Below are 19,658 nucleotides of genomic sequence, written 5' to 3' on the forward strand. Positions count from 1 at the left end.
GCTGAGTCAGTGAGGGTATGGAACAGGGAGCTGTGCGGCAGCAACGGTGCAGCTTCATCGATGGATCAGCTCAAATGTCTTTCTGCAAATGCACGTAGCGTGGGGAATAAACAAGAGGAGCTAGAGATGCGTGCACGTCTGTGGGGCTATGAGATCATTGGCATCACGGAGACGTGGTGGGAGCTGGCAGGGGAGGGGAATGGCTGCTCCGGAAGGAGCTGGGCATCAGGTGGGGAGAAAACAGCGTTGTGTGTTCCTGGCTTTGTGTGTTCCTTGTATCAGTATTACTGTTGTTACCGCTCCCTCCCTTTGCTGTTCGGTCGAGCTGTCTCCATCCGAACCCCCCCAGTCTCGCCTCTTCCTTCCCATTGCCCTCCCCAGCCCAGTGCGGGAGCAGCGGGCGAGCGGCCGCGTGGTTCGTTGGTGCTGCCCGGGGCTGAAGCCAAAGCTCAGCAAGTGCAAGGAAGGAATGGCTCCCCCCGAGGAAGCGTCTTTGGAAAGGGCCGAGGTGGGCTCGGAGGTGACAGCAGCAGCTCCGGCGGGTGGCTGCGGGGATCGGGGCGGGAGCGGTGGGGACACGGCGCTGCTGGCTTCTACCAAGCCCCTGGGAGCGGGGTGTGGAAAGTCGGGCGGTGAAAAGCACGCGGGGGGCACTGGCTGGTCCCCACCACACCAACCCCTTTCCTGGCTGCATTAGCCCAGCGCTGCAGCAGCCCGGACAGCTGCCGAGGGGCTACCAGGCCGTGGCCGTGGAACAGAGGGGACCCGCCATGCCCGCGTAGCGGGTAGAGATTGGCCCCGACCGGCCGGGTCCCCTGAATTACGCCCAGCAATGCAGACAGTCCTGGATCAACCCGGCCTTCCCGCTGCACCCACTGCTCCCCCACGCAGCCGGCACTGGGTGATCTGCACCGCTGTCCGACACCCTGCAACCCCAGCACCCACAGCCCCCCACAGCTCAGCTGCTACTCCCCCCATGCCATGGGCAACCCTGAAAAGCCAAGGTGCCTTTGCACGCCTGAAGCCAAACATAGGACCCAGGCTTGGAGGGACGTGGCCTCCAACTTCACCTCCAGCCGTTTGCGCGAATAGAGGGAAACTTTGGGCACAAGTGAATTTGTGCTCCTGTCTGACTGAAAAATAAATTTAAAAGCTGATGGGAAAAGCAGGCGGTTCCCAGCGAGGTCGGGAGGCCCCAGCACAGTTGGTTCCTCTCGCGGAGATGAGCCCTCACCCACATCCCCACGGCTCCCTCGGGACCCTGCTTCAGCCCCAGCTGCCCACTGCAGCCCCCTGGCAGATCCCAGCCTCTTGCTGTGTTCCAACAAGAAGGGGCCAGCAAAGGGGTTCTCTACTCGCGAGCAAGGGGACATCAGCCCTGAGGTGCTGCTGCCAGAGAGCAGTAACACACGCTGTGCTGCCATGGAGCTCACTGCTTGTTGTCAGCAGCAAGAAGCTTTTCATTTACTATCTGGGAGCCAAACTAAAGCAGTGTCTTCCCCTCTGCCCCATAAACCATTCTGACTGCATTGTGATTCATTTATTGTATTTCCCCTGCCCTGGCATCCAGTCCTGCACCCACGCCTCTCCCGCAGAAGCTGCCAGCACCGCGGGGCTCGGCAGAGGGGAAGGGGCACTGCTGACAACCCTACCCCAGCTGGCGAGTGTGATGGTGGCTGTGCAGGACATCCCAAGGCAGCAGCAAAGGGGGATCCAACCCATGCCAGCGAGGAGGCTTCTCAGGCAGAAGCTGGAGCTGGACCCAGTGCTGAAGGGGACACGGCCGCCACTCTCTCCCAGCCCATGGGTGGATGCTCTGGTGGAGATTGAAGTCCTTACTCTGGGTGACTCCCACGCAGACACCCCTGCAGACGCCCCCCACTGCCCCGTGGGACCATCAGTGGCTGTTTTGGGGGGCACCTGGGTACAGAAGTGCCCACAGGTTGGGTGTGCTGGGGCTCTATTGGTGACCGAGCACGATCCCCTCATCCCGCAACTGCTTCTCACAGCCACTCCACTTGAAGGCCTTTGGTCCAACTGCCCCCCCACCAGGGATGGACACCCCTCATCCCAGCGGATGCCCTCCGGCACCGCCAATGGCCCCTGCTGCATCCGCTAGTGGCTCTTCTGGTGCTGCTTCTGACTGCAGGTCTTGCTGCACTCACTGCACTTGCAACGCTCCTCATCGGTGTGGAGGAGCTGTTTGGTGGTCAGGGTCTCATCATGGAAGGCCCTGGGGAAGTGGGCACAGGCGAAAGGATGCTACCAGGAGTGGATGCGCTGGTGGCTGACCAGGCTGCGCTTCTGCGTGAAGCTCTTGCCACACTGTCCACACTTGTAGGGCTTCTCACCTGTGTGGATGCGCTGGTGGGCAGTGAGTTTATTCTTGGCTGTGAAAGCCGTGGGGCAGTGGGCGCAAGCAAAGGGACGCTCCCCGGTGTGGATCTGATGATGTCTGAGCAGTTGGCTCTTCTTGCTGAAGCTCTTGCTACACTGACCACACTTATAGGGCTTCTCACCCGTGTGGATGCGCTGGTGGGCAGTGAGGTCATTCTTGGCTCTGAAGGCCTTGGGGCAGTGGGCGCAGGTGAAGGGTTGCTCCCCAGTGTGGATGCTCTGGTGGCTGACCAGGCTGTCCTTCCGGGTGAAACTCTGGCCACACTGACCACACTTGTACGGCTTCTAACCCATGTGGAAGCGCTCGTGCGCAGTGAGGACATTCTTGAATCTGAAGGCCTTGGGGCAGTGGGCGCAGGTGAAGGGGCGCTCCCCAGTGTGGATGACCTGGTGGCTGACCAGCCTGTCCTTCCGGATGAAGCTCTTGCCACACTGACCACACTTGTAGGGCTTATCACCTGTGTGGATGTGCTGGTGGGCAGTGAGGTCATACTTGGATCTGAAAGCCTTGGGGCAGTGGGCGCAGGGAAAGGGGTACTCCCCGGTGTGGATGCGCTGGTGGCTGACCAGGTTGCCCTTCTGGTTGAAGCTCTTGCCACACTCACCACACTTGTAGGGCTTCTCAGCCATGTGGATGCGCTGGTGGGCAGTGAGGTCATTCTTGGCTCTGAAGGCCTTGGGGCAGTGGGCGCAGGCAAAGGGGCGCTCCCCAGTGTGGATGCGCTGGTGCCTGACCAGGCTGCTCTTGTGGTTGAAGCTCTTGCCACACTGACCACACTTGTAGGGCTTCTCACCTGTGTGGATGCGTTGGTGGGCAGTGAGGACATTCTTGGATCTGAATGCCTTGGGGCAGTGGGCGCAGGCAAAGGGGCGCTCCCCAGTGTGGATGCGCTGGTGGCTGACGAGGCTGCTCTTCTGGTTGAAGCTCTTGCCACACTGACCACACTTGTAGGGCTTCTCACCCGTGTGGATGCGCTGGTGGGTAGTGAGGACACTCTTGGATCTGAAGGCCTTGTGGCAGTGCCCGCAGGTGAAGGGTTGCTCCCCAGCGTGGATGCGCTGGTGGCTGACGAGGCTGCTCTTCTGGTTGAAGCTCTTGCCACACTGACCACACTTGTAGGGCTTCTCACCTGTGTGGATGCGCTGATGGGCATTGAGGACACTCTTGGATCTGAAGGCCTTGGGGCAGTCGGCGCAAGCAAAGGGGCGCCCCTCGGTGTGGATCCCCTGGTGAATTACCAAGTTGCCCTTCTGCATGAAGCTCTTGCCACACTGACCACACTTGTAGGTCTTCTCACCCGTGTGGATGCGCTGGTGGGCAGTGAGGACATTCTTGTATCTGAACGCCTTGGGGCAGTGGGCGCAGGCAAATGGGCGCTCCCCGGTGTGGATGCGCTGGTGGCTGACCAGGCTGACCTTCCGGGTGAACCTCTTGCCACACTGACCACACTTGTAGGGCTTGTCACCCGTGTGGATGCGCTGGTGGGCAGTGAGGATATTCTTGTATCTGAAGGCCTTGGGGCAGTGGGCGCAGGTGAAGGGGCGCTCCCCTGTGTGGATGACCTGGTGGCTGACCAGGCTGACCTTCCGGGTGAACCTCTTGCCACACTGACCACACTTGTAGGGCTTCTCACCCGTGTGGATGTGCTGGTGGACATTGAGGTTATTCTTGGTTCTGAAGGCCTTGGGGCAGTGGGTGCAGGCAAAGGGGCGCTCCCCGGTGTGGATGAGCTGATGTCTGGGCAGGTTGCCCTTCTGGCTGAAGCTCTTGCCACACTGACCACACCTGTAGGGCTTCTCACCCGTGTGGATGTGCTGGTGCATGCTGCGGTTCTTCCCGTCCCTGAAGGCCTTGGGGCAGTGGCTGCAGGCGAAGTGCTTCTCACCAGTGTGCACATGCTGGTGCCTGGCCAGGTCATGCCTGGAGGTGAACCGCTTTGCACAGTCGATGCAGCTGAATGGCTGCCCGATTGTGTACCTCTGCTTGTGCTTGGTCAGCGTAGTCTGGCTCTTGAAGCTCTTGCCGCACTCGGGGCACGTGGCAGGGCTCTTCTCCATCCAACCAGGGGCCGGGATGGGATGGAGCAGGGAGCAGCCCAACAGGACCTCCTGGCTCCCACCCGGCTTGGGCATCCCCAGGACCAGGGCACTGGGTGCTGACAGCTCCTCAAGGACTTCCTCAGCCTCCCTCCTCACTCCAGGGCCACCAGCTGCTGCAGAAGAGAGGCCGGGGTCACAGTCAGTGACAGGGCAGGACGTGGGACGCTGCACCATGGGAACTGGCACAAGCACCAAGCCAGCCACCCACTCTTCCTGCCTGAAGCACACAGCTGATGGTCAGCAGCTCCCTGCACCATGGGACAGCAGAGGAACCTCACCTGGCAGCACCGGGACATGGAGCATCTAGTGCCAAGGGGACAGTGCTGCAAGAAAACCTCACCCCACCACATGCCACCACCCGGTACCCACCTGCAAAGGGGGTATGGTGCATTCGCTGCGCACTGAGAGGGTCTGGCATGCACTGCATCTCTTCCCGCTCCATCTTGCAGATGATCTCTGGCTTGGTGGTGGACCAGCCTGTCCAGAGCAAAGACAGAAGCAACCTCTCCTGCACTGCTGGGACAGCAGCACCAGCTCTCCCCTGCCCGCAGCCCCACCATCTCCCCTTGCTCTGCTCCCCTCTCCTGCCCCACTTCCCGGCACCTACAGCCTTCTCTCGCCTCGCCCTTGTCACCTCGGCGTGACTCTCCTGCAGACTGGACGCCTGGGAATGGCTCAAACCTGTGCCAGGGGAGGTTTCAGCTGGACACGAGGAAGCATTTCTTTACTGAGAGGGTGGTCAATCACTGCAACAGGCTTCCTGCAGAGTTGGCTGATGCCCCAGTCCTGACAGTGTTTGAGAGGCGCTTGGACCATGCCCTTAGTGACACGCTTTAACTTTTGGTCAGCCCTGAAGTGGTCAGGGAGTTGGACTAGATGATCCTCGTATGTTCCTTCCAACTGAAGCAGTCCATTCTATATTACTCTATTCTATTCTATTCTGTTCTGTCGTATCCTATTCTCCATACCAATGACCACTCTCTGCAGGGTAACACCTGCCATCGCAACAGCTACGTCAGGACTTGGCCAGTAACAGCAGCAGCGGGATTTTCCCTTTCAAGGGCTCCAGCTCAGTCAAACAGCTGAGCTCCGGATCCACCCCAGCCTGGTGGTGCCAGAGAGAGTCCTCACCCAGAGAGGCGACCGCCTGGTAGTTCTCCAGCATCACCTCCCGGTACAGTCGCCGCTGCCAGCCCGCCAGCTCTGCCCACTCCTCGGGGGAGAAGTAGATGGCCACGTCCTCAAACGTCACCGACATCTGCAGCAAGAAGCACCACCGGCTCAGCACACTCTGCCTCACACTCGCTGAACACCTCTGCCCAAATCCTGCCGCTGTCGGGCAGGGCCCCGGCAGCACCGGGGGCTCCGGCATCCCAAGGGCAGCACCGGGAGAGCTCGGAGCACCCCGTGCAAGGGAAGGGCCAGGGCAGAGGGGCGGTCGGTGCACAGCCAGCCCACACAGCAGGGTCACCGGGGCTGCGCCTGACCCCCACCTTGCCGCAGCAGCCCGGAGCCCTCCCGTGCCGCTGGCTCTCGACGGGGAGACGGAGGCACACACAAAGAGCGATCGGCAAGACGCAGCTGGGATGCTCCGGAGGCCGCAGGAGGGGCCTCTCCCGTCACCAGCCGCCCCGGCGCAGCAAGGACAGACGGTCCCTGCCAAGCACAGCACTGCCGTGAGCACAGCGCGCCAGAAGCTCACTCACCTGCCAGCAGCTGCCTTCCCTTGCCCCCAAGGCCTTCAAACCTGCCGCCACCAGCACCGACCGCGGAAACGGAAAAGGCGGCCCCGGGAGCAGCGTGGCCGCGTCAGCCCGGGAGCCCGCCCGCTGCCGGTGCAGCACGGGAGGTGTAGTCCTGCCGCCCGCCCGGCCCCGCCCGGCCCCGCTCGGCTCGGCTCGGTTTGGCTGGGGGGCGGCTGCTGCCCAGGGCCCCCGGAGGAGATGCGGTTCCCTCCCCCAACCTTGCGGGCTGGAGGAAGGCGGCTGCGGAGCCGTGCGGGCTTTTCACCGCCCGACTGTCCGCACCCCGCTCCCAGGGGCTCGGCAGAAGCCAGCAGCGCCGTGTCCCCACCGCTCCCGTCCCGCTCCCCGCAGCCGCATGCCGGAGCCGCCGCCGTCACCTCCGAGACCACCTCGGCCCATTGCAAAGAGGCAGCCGCTAGGGGAGCCATTCCTTCCTTCTTCCCAGGGGAAAACCAGCTGGCGCGTTTTTGCTTGCACTTGTTGAGCTTTGACTTCAGCCCGGGCGGCACCAAAGAACCACGCGGCCGCTCGCCCGCTGCTCCCGCGCTGGGCTGGGGAGGGCAATGGGAAGGAAGAGGCGAGACTCGGGGGTGGGGATGGAGACAGCTCGACCGAACAGCAAAGGGAGGGAGCGGTAACAACAGTAATACTGATACAAGGAACACACAAAGCCAGGAACACACAACGCTGTTTTCTCCCCACCCGATGCCCAGCTCCCTCCGGAGCAGCCGTTCCACTCCCCCGCCAGCTCCCCCAGCTCTATTGTGGGCATGACGTCACATGATACCGAATACCCGATTTCTCTGGGTCCTTTGGGTCAGCCCTCCTGGCTGTGTCCCCTCCCAGATGCCTGTGAGAATTAACCCTGTGCCAGCCGAACCCAGGACAGTATCCAGCCCTTATTCTGTACCATATACGTCATGACCAGATCTTACAGTTGCCAGTGAACCACCATCACTTCTGCTGCCTTTGAGAGACAGAGACAGAGACAGACCCAGAGATATAATCCCTTATACATCTATACGGTTTTTGAACTCCTTCAGGGACGGGGACTCCCCCACTGCCCTGGGCAGCCTGGGCCAAGGCCTGACCACTCAGCAAAGAAATTTTTACCAATGTCCAATCTGAACCTTCCCTGACGCAGCTTGAAGCCATTGCTTCTCATCCTGTTGCTGGTTACTTGGGAGAAGAGACCAACCCCCCCTCATTACACCCTCCTGTCAGGCAGTTGCAGAGAGCGAGAAGGTCTCCCCTCAGCCTCCTCTTCTCCAGATGGAACAGCCCCAGCTCCCTCAGCCGCTCCTCAGCAGACTTCTTCTCCAGCCCCCTCCCCAGCCTCGCTGCCCTTCTCTGGACACGCTCCAGCCCCTCCAGGTCCTGCTTGGACTGAGGGGCCCAGCACTGCACCCAGGACTGGAGGGGCGGCCTCAGCAGTGCCCAGTGCAGGGGCACCATCCCTGCCCTGCTCCTGTTGGTAACCCCATTCCTGATCCAAGCCAGGATGCCCAACCAGCGTGGTGTCACCTGCAGACTGACCGAGGGTGCACTCAGTCCCCTCATCCAGATCACTGATAAAGATGTTAAACAAGACTGGACCCAAAAATGAGCCCTGGGGAACAGCACTGGTGCCCGGCCTCCAGCTGGCTTTAACTCCATTCCCCACCACGCTCTGTCCCCGGCCATCCAGCCAGTTCTTTATCCAGCAGAGAGTGCACCCATCCAGACCATGGGCAGCTGGTTTCTGCAGGAGGATGCTGTGGGGAACAGTGCCAGAGGCCTTACTAAAGTCCAGGTAGACAACATCCATAGCTTTTTCTTTGTCCACTGGGCAGGTCACCTGGTTATAGAAGGAGACCAAATTGGTCAAGCAGGACCTGCCTTTCATGAACCCATGCTGGCTGGGCCTGATCCCCTGGTTGTCCTTCACATGGCCGGTGAGTGCGCTCAGGGTGAATCGCTCCATAATCTTGCCGGGCACCGAGGTCATGCTGACAGGCCTGTGGTTCCTGGGATCCTCCTTCTGGCACTTCTTGTAGATGGGTATCACACTGGCGATCCTCCAGTCATCTGGGACCTCCCAGATGCCAGGACTGCCGATGGAGAGTGGCTTGGCCAGCTCCTCGGCCAGTTCCCTCAGCACTCTTGGGTGGATCCCATCAGGCCCCATGGACTTGTAAGTGTCCAGGTGGCACAGCAGTTTGTTAACTGCTTCCTCCTGGATTATGGGAGGTTTGTTCTGCTCTTCATCCCTATCTTCCAGCACTGGGGACTGAGTACCCTGCGAATAACCAGTCTGACTGTAAAAGACTGAGGCAAAGAAGGCATTAAGTACCTCAGCTTCTTCCTCATCCTTGTTGGCAATGTTCCCCTCCGCATCCAGTCGGGGATGGAGACTCTTCTTGGTCCTCTTTTTGTTGCTGATGTATTTCACAGAATGACAGAATGGTCGGGGTTGGAGGGGACCTCTGGGGATCCCCCAGTCCAACCCCCTGCCGAAGCAGGGTCACCCAGAGCAGGCTGCACAGGACCGTGTCCAGGCGCGGATTGAATATCTCCAGAGAAGGAGACTCCACAGCCCCTCTGGGCAGCCTGGGCCAGGGCTCCGTCACCCTCAGAGGGAAGAAGTTCTTCCTCGGCTTCAGCTGGAACTTCCTCTGCTTCAGTTTGTGCCCATTGCCCCTTGTCCTGTTGCTGGGCACCACTGCAAAGAGTCTGGCCCCATCCTCCTGACCCCCACCCTGAAGATACTTGGAGGCATTTTGAAGGTCCCCTCTCAACAGACCTCTGCTGTGGTCTCCTTGATGATTACCGAAATTAGAGCACCCATATCAATAACAAAATTTACAGAAATTTCCCTTGGTCCCACCAGAGTGGCAATGACAGGCTCGGGAGTTCTACCAGAGAGCCACTGTACAGCCGGTACCCTCTGGGCACGGTGGCTCAGAGCCCTCCTTGGGGATACACGTTTTCGCCCAAGCATCTGCTGAATCGCTGAGCTCCTGCTGTGGAGCTCAGGGGGCGTTTTTAAAAGGGGTTGCTTTCTTTTCTGCCAGCTGACCTTTCTCTGTTGGACTGAATTTGTGGCTTAACACCTCCACCGGAACTCTGGCGTCAGTCGTGAGTGTGCCAATCAACACGTGCCGTGGTACCCCCATAGCTCGGGCTTTACGCCAGAGCTCATTACACTCCATATCAAATTTTAATTTGAACTTGGGCTTAGTCTTAGGGCTGTGAATCTGGCCAACTCGCCAGGGTGATGGACCTGATAACTGGGAGGATCTGATCCATTCAATCCGATGCCCATAGCTCTCTGTGTCTTCTACAAATTCACTCCAAGTGATTACTTGATTTTGATCTTGGTCTCCTGATCCTGATCTTGCCCTCAATGTGGGTGTCGGCCTCGTCTGAGTCAAGCGATTTCTAGTTGATCTTGTACATTGGCCACCTATGTTTTTAACCTGCCTGGGAGGGCGCAGATCAGCGGAGTTAATCTTGCCAGATCTATCGGGGCTGACATTGGGGACCTTGCTAACACATCCCACCCATGCATTGCTTGTGTGAGGGCGGCAGCCTTGTGTACAGGTGTCACCAAACCAGAGAACCCTGGGGTTTTATAAGAAGAGGTTCTCCTCCACCTTGTGGGTTCATGCCAGCAGCCCAATAAGCAGCCCACGTAGTTAATTATGATCACCTGGAGTAATAGTTAGTAGTAGTTCCTCCAGGACCCCAGCAGCCTCCTACTTCTTCCTCATCTAAGAGGATTTGGTGTCCCCTGGCGAGGGAGACTCAACATACAGATTCCATCTCAAACTCCTCCGGACGCCTGGAGGATTTTTCCTGCCATTTTGCCAATTCAGCAGGAGACCACAGCACGGTTCGTACAGTAGTACGAGCCTGTTCTCCGCCCTCATCGGTGGTTTCTGTTTTAACCAATGGTCGAGAAGGTCTAAGTTCTGGAACCAAATCATAATCAGAATTTTCCTCCAGTTCATCATTATCATGATCATCTCAGCTGTCTCCGTCCCACATCTCGAGATCCGCACACCGTATTACTTTGTGGATTTGTTTAGCTGAGACCAAGGAAGGTATCTGCCTTAACGAGAGACTGAACTTTTCCCGTACATGCTTTACTCACATCTCGGCCCAAGACAATTGCAATTTGAGTTTACTAATTTCTTTTTTCAGGGTGTCTGCGTCTCCAATCTCTGTCAACATTCATTTGCAAAAGTCAGGGAAACTTCTAATACCTTTTTTTCTGATTTTGGTGCAGCATATTCCACATCTGCCATTTTTCTGAGGTGTGGGGACTCTTTAATTTCCTTTTGTGCACGGGATAGGCAAGCCCCTAACACAGCGCAAACATTTCTTTTGCCTTTAGATTTTTATCTTTTGCTCACTTTGACATTGCTTTATCCCTTCCACCACTTTATCTTCATCTTCCCAGACTTTCAGGGCCCATTCGATTCCCGCTTGTGATGGTGCACACTTACATTTTTGTAGCAGTTTATCCACGGCGATCCTGCCGACTACGCCAATTTTACTGTCGCGTTAAAGGGTTAAAGAGTTTCAGGTTGTCTAAAAAGTGGGAAAGGAGGGGGAAAGCCCTCCCATTGAGTCACAGTCCCTCTTGCTTTCTAAACCCTTCTCAGAGACCTTTGGTGCGGCTGAATCCACCCCCAGTCCCAGACTTGGTCAACGGTTTATGTCTAAGGGGTTAGATGTGTGGCCATGTATCACAGTCAACGTTTGCATGTCAGAGCCCTTCCAAGGACTTTCACGGAGACAGTTTTGCAAAGTTGAAACCATTGGTAATTTATTCAGCGCCAGGTATCACAGACTGGGGATTGCCGTTGATAAATGCACGGTCTACAAAAAAACTGAGCTCAGGTTAATAGTTTAGCGCTTTAGTTAACAATGTGTTCCCGGGGATCCATCCGACAAAGTCAGAGGCGTGACTCTTACCAAAAATGTGTCCCTTCTTTGGGGGGGAAGAGAGTTTCAGGCCCGTCGACCCGTCCATCAGGTTCATTTCGCTCCTCCTCCAAAGAGGGTTTTCAAGTGCCATTTTTTACACTTTTGAGATCTCTGAGGAGGTGGGACTAAGTCAATTATTACTGACAAAACCCGTCTGGGCTACCCCATTGTGGCAAGACATTGCTGCCCAGCTAGAGAAGCTGGCTGTAGAAGTGCGTCACGTGGATGCCCACGTCACCAAGAGTCGGGCCACTGAGGAACATCAAAACAATGAGCAGGTGGATCAGGCTGCTAAGACTGAAGTGGCTCAGGTGGATCTGGGCTGGCAACATAAGGGTGAATTAGTCATAGCTCGGTGGGCCCGTGGCACCTCAGGCCATCAAGGAAGAGATGCAACATATAGCTGGGCTTGTGACCGAGAGCCGGACTGGACCATGGATGCTATTACACAGGTGATCCATGAATGTGAAACCTACACTGCAACCAAGCAAGCCAAGTGGGTGAGGCCCCTATGCTATGGAGGACGATGGCTGAAATAGAAAGCTTGGCAGGCCTGGCAGGTTGATGCTATCACACTCCCACAAACACGTCAGGGCAAGCACCATGTGCTCATAGTGGTGGAAGCAATCACCGGATGGCTGGAAACCTCTCCTGTGCCCCATGCCAACATCTGGAACACCATCCTGAGCCCTGAAAAGCAAGCCCTGTGGAGACATGGAAGACCACGTGGTGAAGGGCTCCAGAGCGAGGGATCTTGCTGGGGGAACCTTTTCTAAGGGGCAGCCCCACGCATCATGACTGCCTCAATGAAGAAAAAAAGAAGGGTAATTGTCATAGGCGACTCCCTTCTGAGAGGAACAGAGGGCCCGATATGCCGACCGGACCCATCCCACAGGGAAGTGTTCTGCCTCCCTGGGGCCCGGGTGAGAGATATCGCTAGGAAACCCCCTGGTCTGGTGCGGCCCGCTGACTGTTACCCACTCTTCGTTGTTCAGGTTGGCTGTGACGAGGTTAGGGACAAAAGCGCAGGGGCAATCAAAAGCGACTTCAGGGCTCTGGGGTGACAGGTTAAGGGAGCAGGAGCACAAGTAGTATTCTCCTCTGTCCCTCCAGTTGCAGGGGAAGATGAGGGAAGAAAGAGGAGGAGTCAACAGATCAATACCTGGCTCCAAGCCTGGTGTCACAGGAAAAATTTGGGGTTCTTTGATCCTGGGTCAGTTTACCTGGCACCAGGCCTGCTGGCAACAGATGGGGTACGCCTGTCGCAAAAGGGGAAGAGGATCCTAGCTCAGGAGCTAGCAGGGCACACTGATGGGGCTTTAAAATAGATGGGAAGGGGGAAGGGGATAAACCCAGGCTCACCAGCGAAAAGCCTGGGGGTGGCAACTCAGCTGCTAACAGACTGTGAGCTAGCAAGGACCTTCACTCTGCTGAGTCAGTGAGGGTATGGAACAGGGAGCTGTGCGGCAGCAATGGTGCAGCTTCATCGATGGATCAGCTCAAATGTCTTTCTGCAAATGCACGTAGCGTGGGGAATAAACAAGAGGAGCTAGAGATGCGTGCACTTCTGTGGGGCTATGAGATCATTGGCATCACGGAGACGTGGTGGGAGCTGGCAGGGGAGGGGAATATCTGCTCCGGAGGGAGCTGGGCATCGGGTGGGGAGAAAACAGCGTTGTGTGTTGCTGGCTTTGTGTGTTCCTTTTATCAGTATTACTGTTGTTACCGCTCCCTCCCTTTGCTGTTCGGTCGAGCTGTCTCCATCCCCACCCCCAAGTCTCGCCTCTTCCTTCCCATTGCCCTCCCCAGCCCAGCGCGGGAGCAGCGGGCGAGCGGCCGCGTGGTTCTTTGGTGCCGCCCGGGGCTGAAGCCAAAGCTCAGCAAGTGCAAGCAAAAACGCGCGAGCTGTTTTTCCCCTGGGAAGAAGGAATGGCTCCCCTAGCGGCTGCCTCTTTGGAATGGGCCAAGGTGGGCTCGGAGGTGACCGCGGCAGCTCGGGTGGGCGGATGCGGGGAGCGGGACGGGAGCGGTGGGGACACGGCGCTGCTGGCTTCTGCCGAGCCCCTGGGAGCGGGGTGTGGAAAGTCGGGCGGTGAAAAGCACGCGGGGGGCACCTGCTGGTCCCCACCACACGAACCCCTTTCCTGGCTGCATTAGCCCAGCGCTGCAGCAACCCGGACAGCTGCCGAGGGGCTACCAGGCCGCGGATGGGCAAGAGGGGACCCGCCGTGCCTGCTTAGGGGGTAGAGATTGGCCCCAATTGGCCGGGTCCCCTGAAGTACCCCCGGCAATGCAGACAGTCCTGGGGCACCCCGGCCTTCCCGCTGCACCCACTGCTCCCCCACGCAGCCGGCGCTGGGTGATCTGCACCGCTGTCCCACACCCTGCAACCCCAGCACCCACAGCCCCCCACAGCTCAGCTGCTACTCCCCCCATGCCCTGGGCACCCCTGAAAAGCCAAGGTGCCTTTGCACTCCTGAAGCCAAACATAGGACCCAGGCTTGGAGGGACGTGGCCTCCAACTTCACCTCCAGCCGTTTGCACGAATAGAGGGAAACTTTGGGCACAAGTGAATTTGTGCTCCTGTCTGATGAAAAAATAAATTTAAAAGCTGATGGGAAGAGGAGGCAGTTCCCAGCGAGGTCGGGATGCCCCAGCACGGTTGGTTCCTCTCGTGGAGATGAGCCCTCACCCACATCCCCACAGCTCCCTCGGGACCCTGCTTCAGCCCCAGCTGCCCACTGCAGCCCCCTGACAGATCCCAGCCTCTTGCTGTGTTCCAACAAGAAGGGGCCAGCAAAGGGGTTCTCCACTTGCGAGCAAGGGGACGTCAGCCCTGAGGTGCTGCCACCAGAGAGCAGTAACACCCGCTGTGCTGCCATAGAGCTCACTGCTTGTTGTCAGCAGCAAGAAGCTTTTCATTTACTATCTGGGAGCCAAAATACAGCAGCGTCTTCCCCTCTGTCCCATAAACCATTCTGACTGCATTGTGATTCATTTATTGTATTTCCCCTGCCCTGGCAGCCAGTCCTGCACCCACGCCTCTCCCGCAGAAGCTGCCGGCACGGCGGGGCTCAGCAGAGGGGAAGGGGCACTGCTGACAACCCTACTCCAGCTGGCGAGTGTGATGGTGGCTGTGCAGGACATCCCAAGGCAGCAGCAAAGGTCGATCCAACCCACGCCAGTGAGGAGGCTTCTCAGGCAGAAGCTGGAGCTGGACCCAGTGCTGAAGAGGACACAGCCGCCACTCTCTCCCAGCCCCTGGGTGGATGCTCTGGTGGAGATTCAAGTCCTTACTCTGGGTGACTCCCACGCAGACACCCCTGCAGACGCCCCCCACTGCCCCGTGGGACCATCAGTGGCTGTTTTGGGGGGCACCTGGGTGCAGAGGTGGCCACAGGCTGGGTGTGCTGAGGCTCTATTGGTGACCGAGCACGATCCCCTCATCCCGCAACTGCTTTTCGCAGCCACCACACTCGAAGGCCTTGGGCTCCACCTGCTCCTCAACCAGGGATGGACACCCCTCATCCCAACAGATGCCCTCTGCCACCGCCAATGGCCCCTGCTGCACCCGCTGGTGGCTCTTCTGGTGCTGCTTCTGACTGCAGGTCTTGCCGCACTCACTGCACTTGCAAGGCTCCTCATCGGTGTGGAGGAGCTGGTCAGTGGTGAGGGTCTCCTCATCCTGGAAGACCGTGGGGAAGTGGGCACAGGCAAAAGGATGCTACCAGGAGTGGATACGCCGGTGGCTGACTAGGTTGCGTTTCTGCATGAAGCTCTTGCCACACTGACCACACTTGTAGGGCTTCTCACCTGTGTGGATGTGCTGGTGGGCAGTGAGGTTATTCTTGGTTCTGAAGGCCTTGGGGCAGTGGGCGCAGGCAAAGGGGCGCTCCCCGGTGTGGATGAGCTGATGTCTAAGCATGGTGAACTTCTGGGTGAAGCTCTTGCCACACTCACCACACTTGTAGGGCTTCTCACCCGTGTGGATGCGCTGGTGGGCAGTGAGGACATTCTTTGATGTGAAGGCCTTGGGGCAGTGGGCACAGGTGAAGCAATGCTCCCTGGCGTGGATGCGCTGGTGGCTGACCAGGTTGCGCTTCTGTATGAAGCTCTTGCCACACTGACCACACTTGTAGGGCTTCTCACCCGTGTGGATGCGCTGGTGGGCAGTGAGGTCATTCTTGGCTCTGAAAGCCTTGGGGCAGTGGGCGCAGGCAAAGGGGCGCTCCCCAGTGTGGATGCGCTGATGTTTGAGCAAGCCGCCCTTCTGGCTGAAGCTCTTGCCACACTGACCACACTTGTAGGGCTTCTCACCCATGTGGATGTTCTGATGGGCAGTGAGAACATTCTTGGATGTGAATGCCTTCGGGCAGTGGGCACAGGTGAAGGGGCGCTCCCCAGTGTGGATGCGCAGGTGGCTTACCAGGTTGCGCTTCTCAATGAAGCTCTTGCCACACTCACCACACTTGTAGGGCTTCTCACCTGTGTGGATGCGCTGGTGGGCATTGAGGACATTCTTGAATCTGAAGGCCTTGGGGCAGTGTGCACAGGCAAAGGGACGCTCCCCTGTGTGGATGCGCTGGTGGATGGTGAAGGTCCTCCTGTCTCTGAAGGCCTTGGGGCACTGGCTGCAGGCGAAGGGCTTCTCACCAGTGTGCACACGCTGGTGCCTCACCAGGTGATACCTGGAGGTGAACCGCTTGCTGCAGTCCGTGCAGCTGAAGGGCCGCCCAATTGTGTGCCTCCGCTTGTGCTTGGTCAGCGCAGTCTGGCTCTTAAAGCTCTTGCCGCACTCGGGGCACGTGGCAGGGGTCTTCTCCATCCGACCAGGGGCCGGGATGGGATGGAACAGGGAGCAGCCCAACAGGACCTCCTGGCTCCCACCCGGCTTGGGCATCCCCAGGACCAGGGCACTGGGTGCCGACAGCTCCTCAAGCACTTCCTCAGCCTCCCTCCTCACTCCAGGGCCACCAGCTGCTGCAGAAGAGAGGCTGGGGTCAGTGTCATTGACAGGACAGGACGTGGGACGCTTCACCATGGGAACTGGCACAAGCACCAACCCAGCCCCCCACCCTTCCTGCCTGAAGCACACAGCTGATGGTCAGCAGCTCCCTGCACCATGGGACAGCAGAGGAACCTCACCTGGCAGCACCGGGACATGGAGCATCTAGTGCCAAGGGGACAGTGCTGCAAGAAACCCTCACCCCACCACATGCCCCCTCCTGGTACCCACCTGCAAAAGAGGTCTGGTGCATTCGCTGTGCACTGAGAGGGTCTGGCATGCACTGCATCTCTTCCCGCTCCATCTTGCAGATGATCTCTGGCTTGGTGGTGGACCAGCCTGTCCAGAGCAAAGACAGAAGCAACCTCTCCTGCACTGCTGGGACAGCAGCACCAGCTCCCCCCTGCCCACAGCCCCACCATCTCCCCTTGCTCTGCTCCTCTCTCGTGCCCCACTTCCTTGTGCCTAAAGCCTCCTCTCGCCTCACCCTTGTCACCTCTGCCACTCTCCTGCAGACTGGACACCTGGGAACGGCTCAAACCTGTGCCAGGGGAGGTTTCAGCTGGACACGAGGAAGCATTTCTTTACCAAGAGGGTGGTCAAACACTGCAACAGGCTTCTTGCAGAGTTGGCTGATGCCCCAGTCCTGACAGTGTTTGAGAGGCGCTTGGACCATGCCCTTAGTGACACGCTTTAACTTTTGGCCAGCCCTGAAGTGGTCAGGGAGTTGGACCAGATGATCCTTGTATGTTCCTTCCAACTGAAGCAGTCCATTCTATATTACTCTATTCTATTCTATTCTGTCGTATCCTATTCTCCATACCAATGACCACTCTCTGCAGGGTAACACCTGCCATCACAACAGCTACATCAGGACTTGGCCAGTAACAGCAGCAGCGGGATTTTCCCTTTCAAGGGCTCCAGCTCAGTCAAACAGCTGAGCTCCGGATCCACCCCAGCCTGGTGGTGCCAGAGAGAGTCCTCACCCAGCGAGGCGACCGCCTGGTAGTTCTCCAGCATCACCTCCCGGTACAGTCGCTGCTGCCAGCCCGCCAGCTCTGCCCACTCCTCCGGGGAGAAGTAGATGGCCACGTCCTCAAACGTCACCGACATCTGCAGCAAGAAGCACCACCGGCTCAGCACACTCTGCCTCACACTCGCTGAACATCTCTGCCCAAATTCTGCCGCTGTCGGGCAGGGCCCCAGCAGCACCGGGGGCTCCGGCATTCCAAGGGCAGCACCAGGAGAGCTCGCAGCATCCCATACAAGGGAAGGGCCAGGGCAGAGGGGCGGTGGGTGCACAGCCAGCCCACACAGCAGGGTCACCGGGGCTGTGCCTGACCCCCACCTTGCCGCAGCAGCCCGGAGCCCTCCCGTGCCGCTGGCTCTCGGCGGGGAGACGGAGGCACACACAAAGAACCCGCAGAAGTGGCCTCTCCCATCACCAGCTGCCCCGGCGCAGCAAGGACAGACGGTCCCTGCCAAGCACAGCACTGCCGTGAGCACAGCGGGCCAGAAGCTCACTCACCTGCCAGCAGCTGCCTTCCCTTCCCCCCAAGGCCTTCAAACCTGCCGCCACCAGCACCGACCGCGGGCACGGACAAAGGCGGCCCCGGGAGCAGCGTGGCCGCGTCAGCCCGGGAGCCCGCCCGCCGCCGGTGCAGCACGGGAGGTGTAGTCCTGCCGCCCGCCCGGCCCCGCCCGGCCCCGCTCGGCTCGGCTCGGTTTGGCAGTGGGGGCGGCTGCTGCCCAGGGCCCCCGGCGGGGATGCGGTTCCCCCCCCAGCCTTGCGGGCTGGAGGAAGGCGGCTGCGGAGCCTTGCGGGCTTTTCACCGCCCGACTGTCCGCACCCCGCTCCCAGGGGCTCGGCAGAAGTTGGCGGCGCCGCGTCCCCACCACTCCCGCCCCGCTCCCCGCATCCGGCCGCCGGAGCTGTCGCCGTCACCTCGGCCCATTCCAAAGAGGCTGCCTCGGGGAGAGCCATTCCTTCCTCCTTCCCAGGGGAAAACCAGCTGGCGCGTTTTTGCTTGCACTTGCTGACCTTTGGCTTCAGCCCCGGGCGGCACCAAAGAACCACGCGGCCCCTCGCCCGCTGCTCCCGTGCTGGGCTGGGGAGGGCAATGGGAAGGAAGAGGCGGGACTCGGGGGTGGGGGTGGAGACAGCTCGACTGTAAGAAATGTATACACATACGATTTGTTCTCAAACCGGCAGATGGAGAAAGAGGAAAAGCCCCCTCCCTCTCCTTTGGTGTTTGCTTTATCACTGCTATGCAAGGACTGCAAAGACACTTCCTGACACATTAACAGATAATTTGCTCATCAAATGGAGCTGGTAGCCAAAGATTTACGTCTTTTGCTAAATGTCCAAAACGTAATGTTTTTTAACCACAGCAAGCTGTATCCTGGTATGTTAGCTGTAAATCTTGAGCGATATTCTATTGTGATAGCTGTAAGCCTTGAAATGCACATTGACAAAATACCAAACCAAATCTCAGAGTATTGACATCCTGCTGAGCAAAGAAGCACGAATCCTTCCTGCTTCATGCTGAACCAGCATGACCAAATAAGAAAAGAAACTGATCCACAACGTGGAGGAAAACTACGACCTTCATTCTCACGACCCCCAGAGGGACCAGGATGACCCCCTAGCAACAGTACGTGCAGACGCAAAAAAAATATACCAGGATGTGCCACATAGATCCCGGAACTACTATATTATAAAGAGAGACTCTGATGGGGGGTGAGGCGCGGACCGTTGGCAGAGCAGGAGGCTCCCCGGCCACCCAGCGCTGTTTTGCCTGCTTCATTGCTTGCTTAAATAAATTCTATTGCTAATAAATTCAAAATTGATTAATTAACAATTGGCTCTTCAATTTGAATTCGTCACGGGAGGCGAGCTTCTATAACAAGTTGGTGCCGTGACTCGGATACAGGTTAATTTAGTTCGGGATCCAGACCCTGGGGAGGCGCCCCATCCCATCTTCGGATGGCCCCTGGGTGGACGACTCCTTGTTCCAACACCTGTACTTCCGAACCCTAAATTTAAGGAAGCAGGCAAAAGAAACTGCAGTACCCCGTAATTTTTGTGCACGAAGAGCCGAACGAAGACTCCAGGACGCATGAGTACTATTAAAGGTTTCCGTTCGGTCTGGGTGGGTTTCCCGAGGTGCGATTGACCGAGACGTCCACCGGACTTAGTAGTCCACCGGGCGAAGCGAGTGCGGACCCTCTTGTAGTGCGGTTCCCATTGCCCACGAGGCTGTGGGCCATGAACAAGGGGAGCGTGTGTGTGAGTGTACGGAGGCACCTCGGAAGATGGGACAGGGGAAAAGCAAGCCCTCTGGACCCATGGGGAGGGGGAGGAATACCCCCAGGATGCCCTCTAGAGCTGGTGATGAGGTATTGGGATAGCTCACTGAGGAAGAAAAATAAGTCTA

At 58.3% G+C, this 19,658-nt stretch overlaps 2 protein-coding genes across 2 annotated transcripts; both read right to left on the bottom strand.

Moving 5' to 3' along the window:
- Positions 1 to 1,631: 1,631 nt before the first annotated feature.
- LOC142361235 (uncharacterized) lies at positions 1,632 to 18,317 on the bottom strand. Its single transcript, XM_075420072.1, is given in 5 exon segments — positions 1,632 to 4,209; positions 14,956 to 16,196; positions 16,453 to 16,560; positions 17,208 to 17,334; positions 18,167 to 18,317. Coding segments are annotated over 5 exon segments (3,609 nt in total). The 5' UTR covers positions 18,206 to 18,317; the 3' UTR covers positions 1,632 to 2,115.
- On the bottom strand, positions 4,735 to 7,164 carry LOC142361014 (uncharacterized). Its single transcript, XM_075417320.1, is given in 7 exon segments — positions 4,735 to 4,775; positions 4,867 to 4,974; positions 5,629 to 5,891; positions 5,980 to 6,071; positions 6,073 to 6,153; positions 6,461 to 6,679; positions 7,153 to 7,164. Coding segments are annotated over 7 exon segments (816 nt in total).
- Positions 18,318 to 19,658: the final 1,341 nt, after the last annotated feature.

This window comes from Opisthocomus hoazin, chromosome 4, assembly GCF_030867145.1.
Source record: "Opisthocomus hoazin isolate bOpiHoa1 chromosome 4, bOpiHoa1.hap1, whole genome shotgun sequence".
NCBI classification, from domain to species: Eukaryota; Metazoa; Chordata; class Aves; order Opisthocomiformes; family Opisthocomidae; genus Opisthocomus; species Opisthocomus hoazin.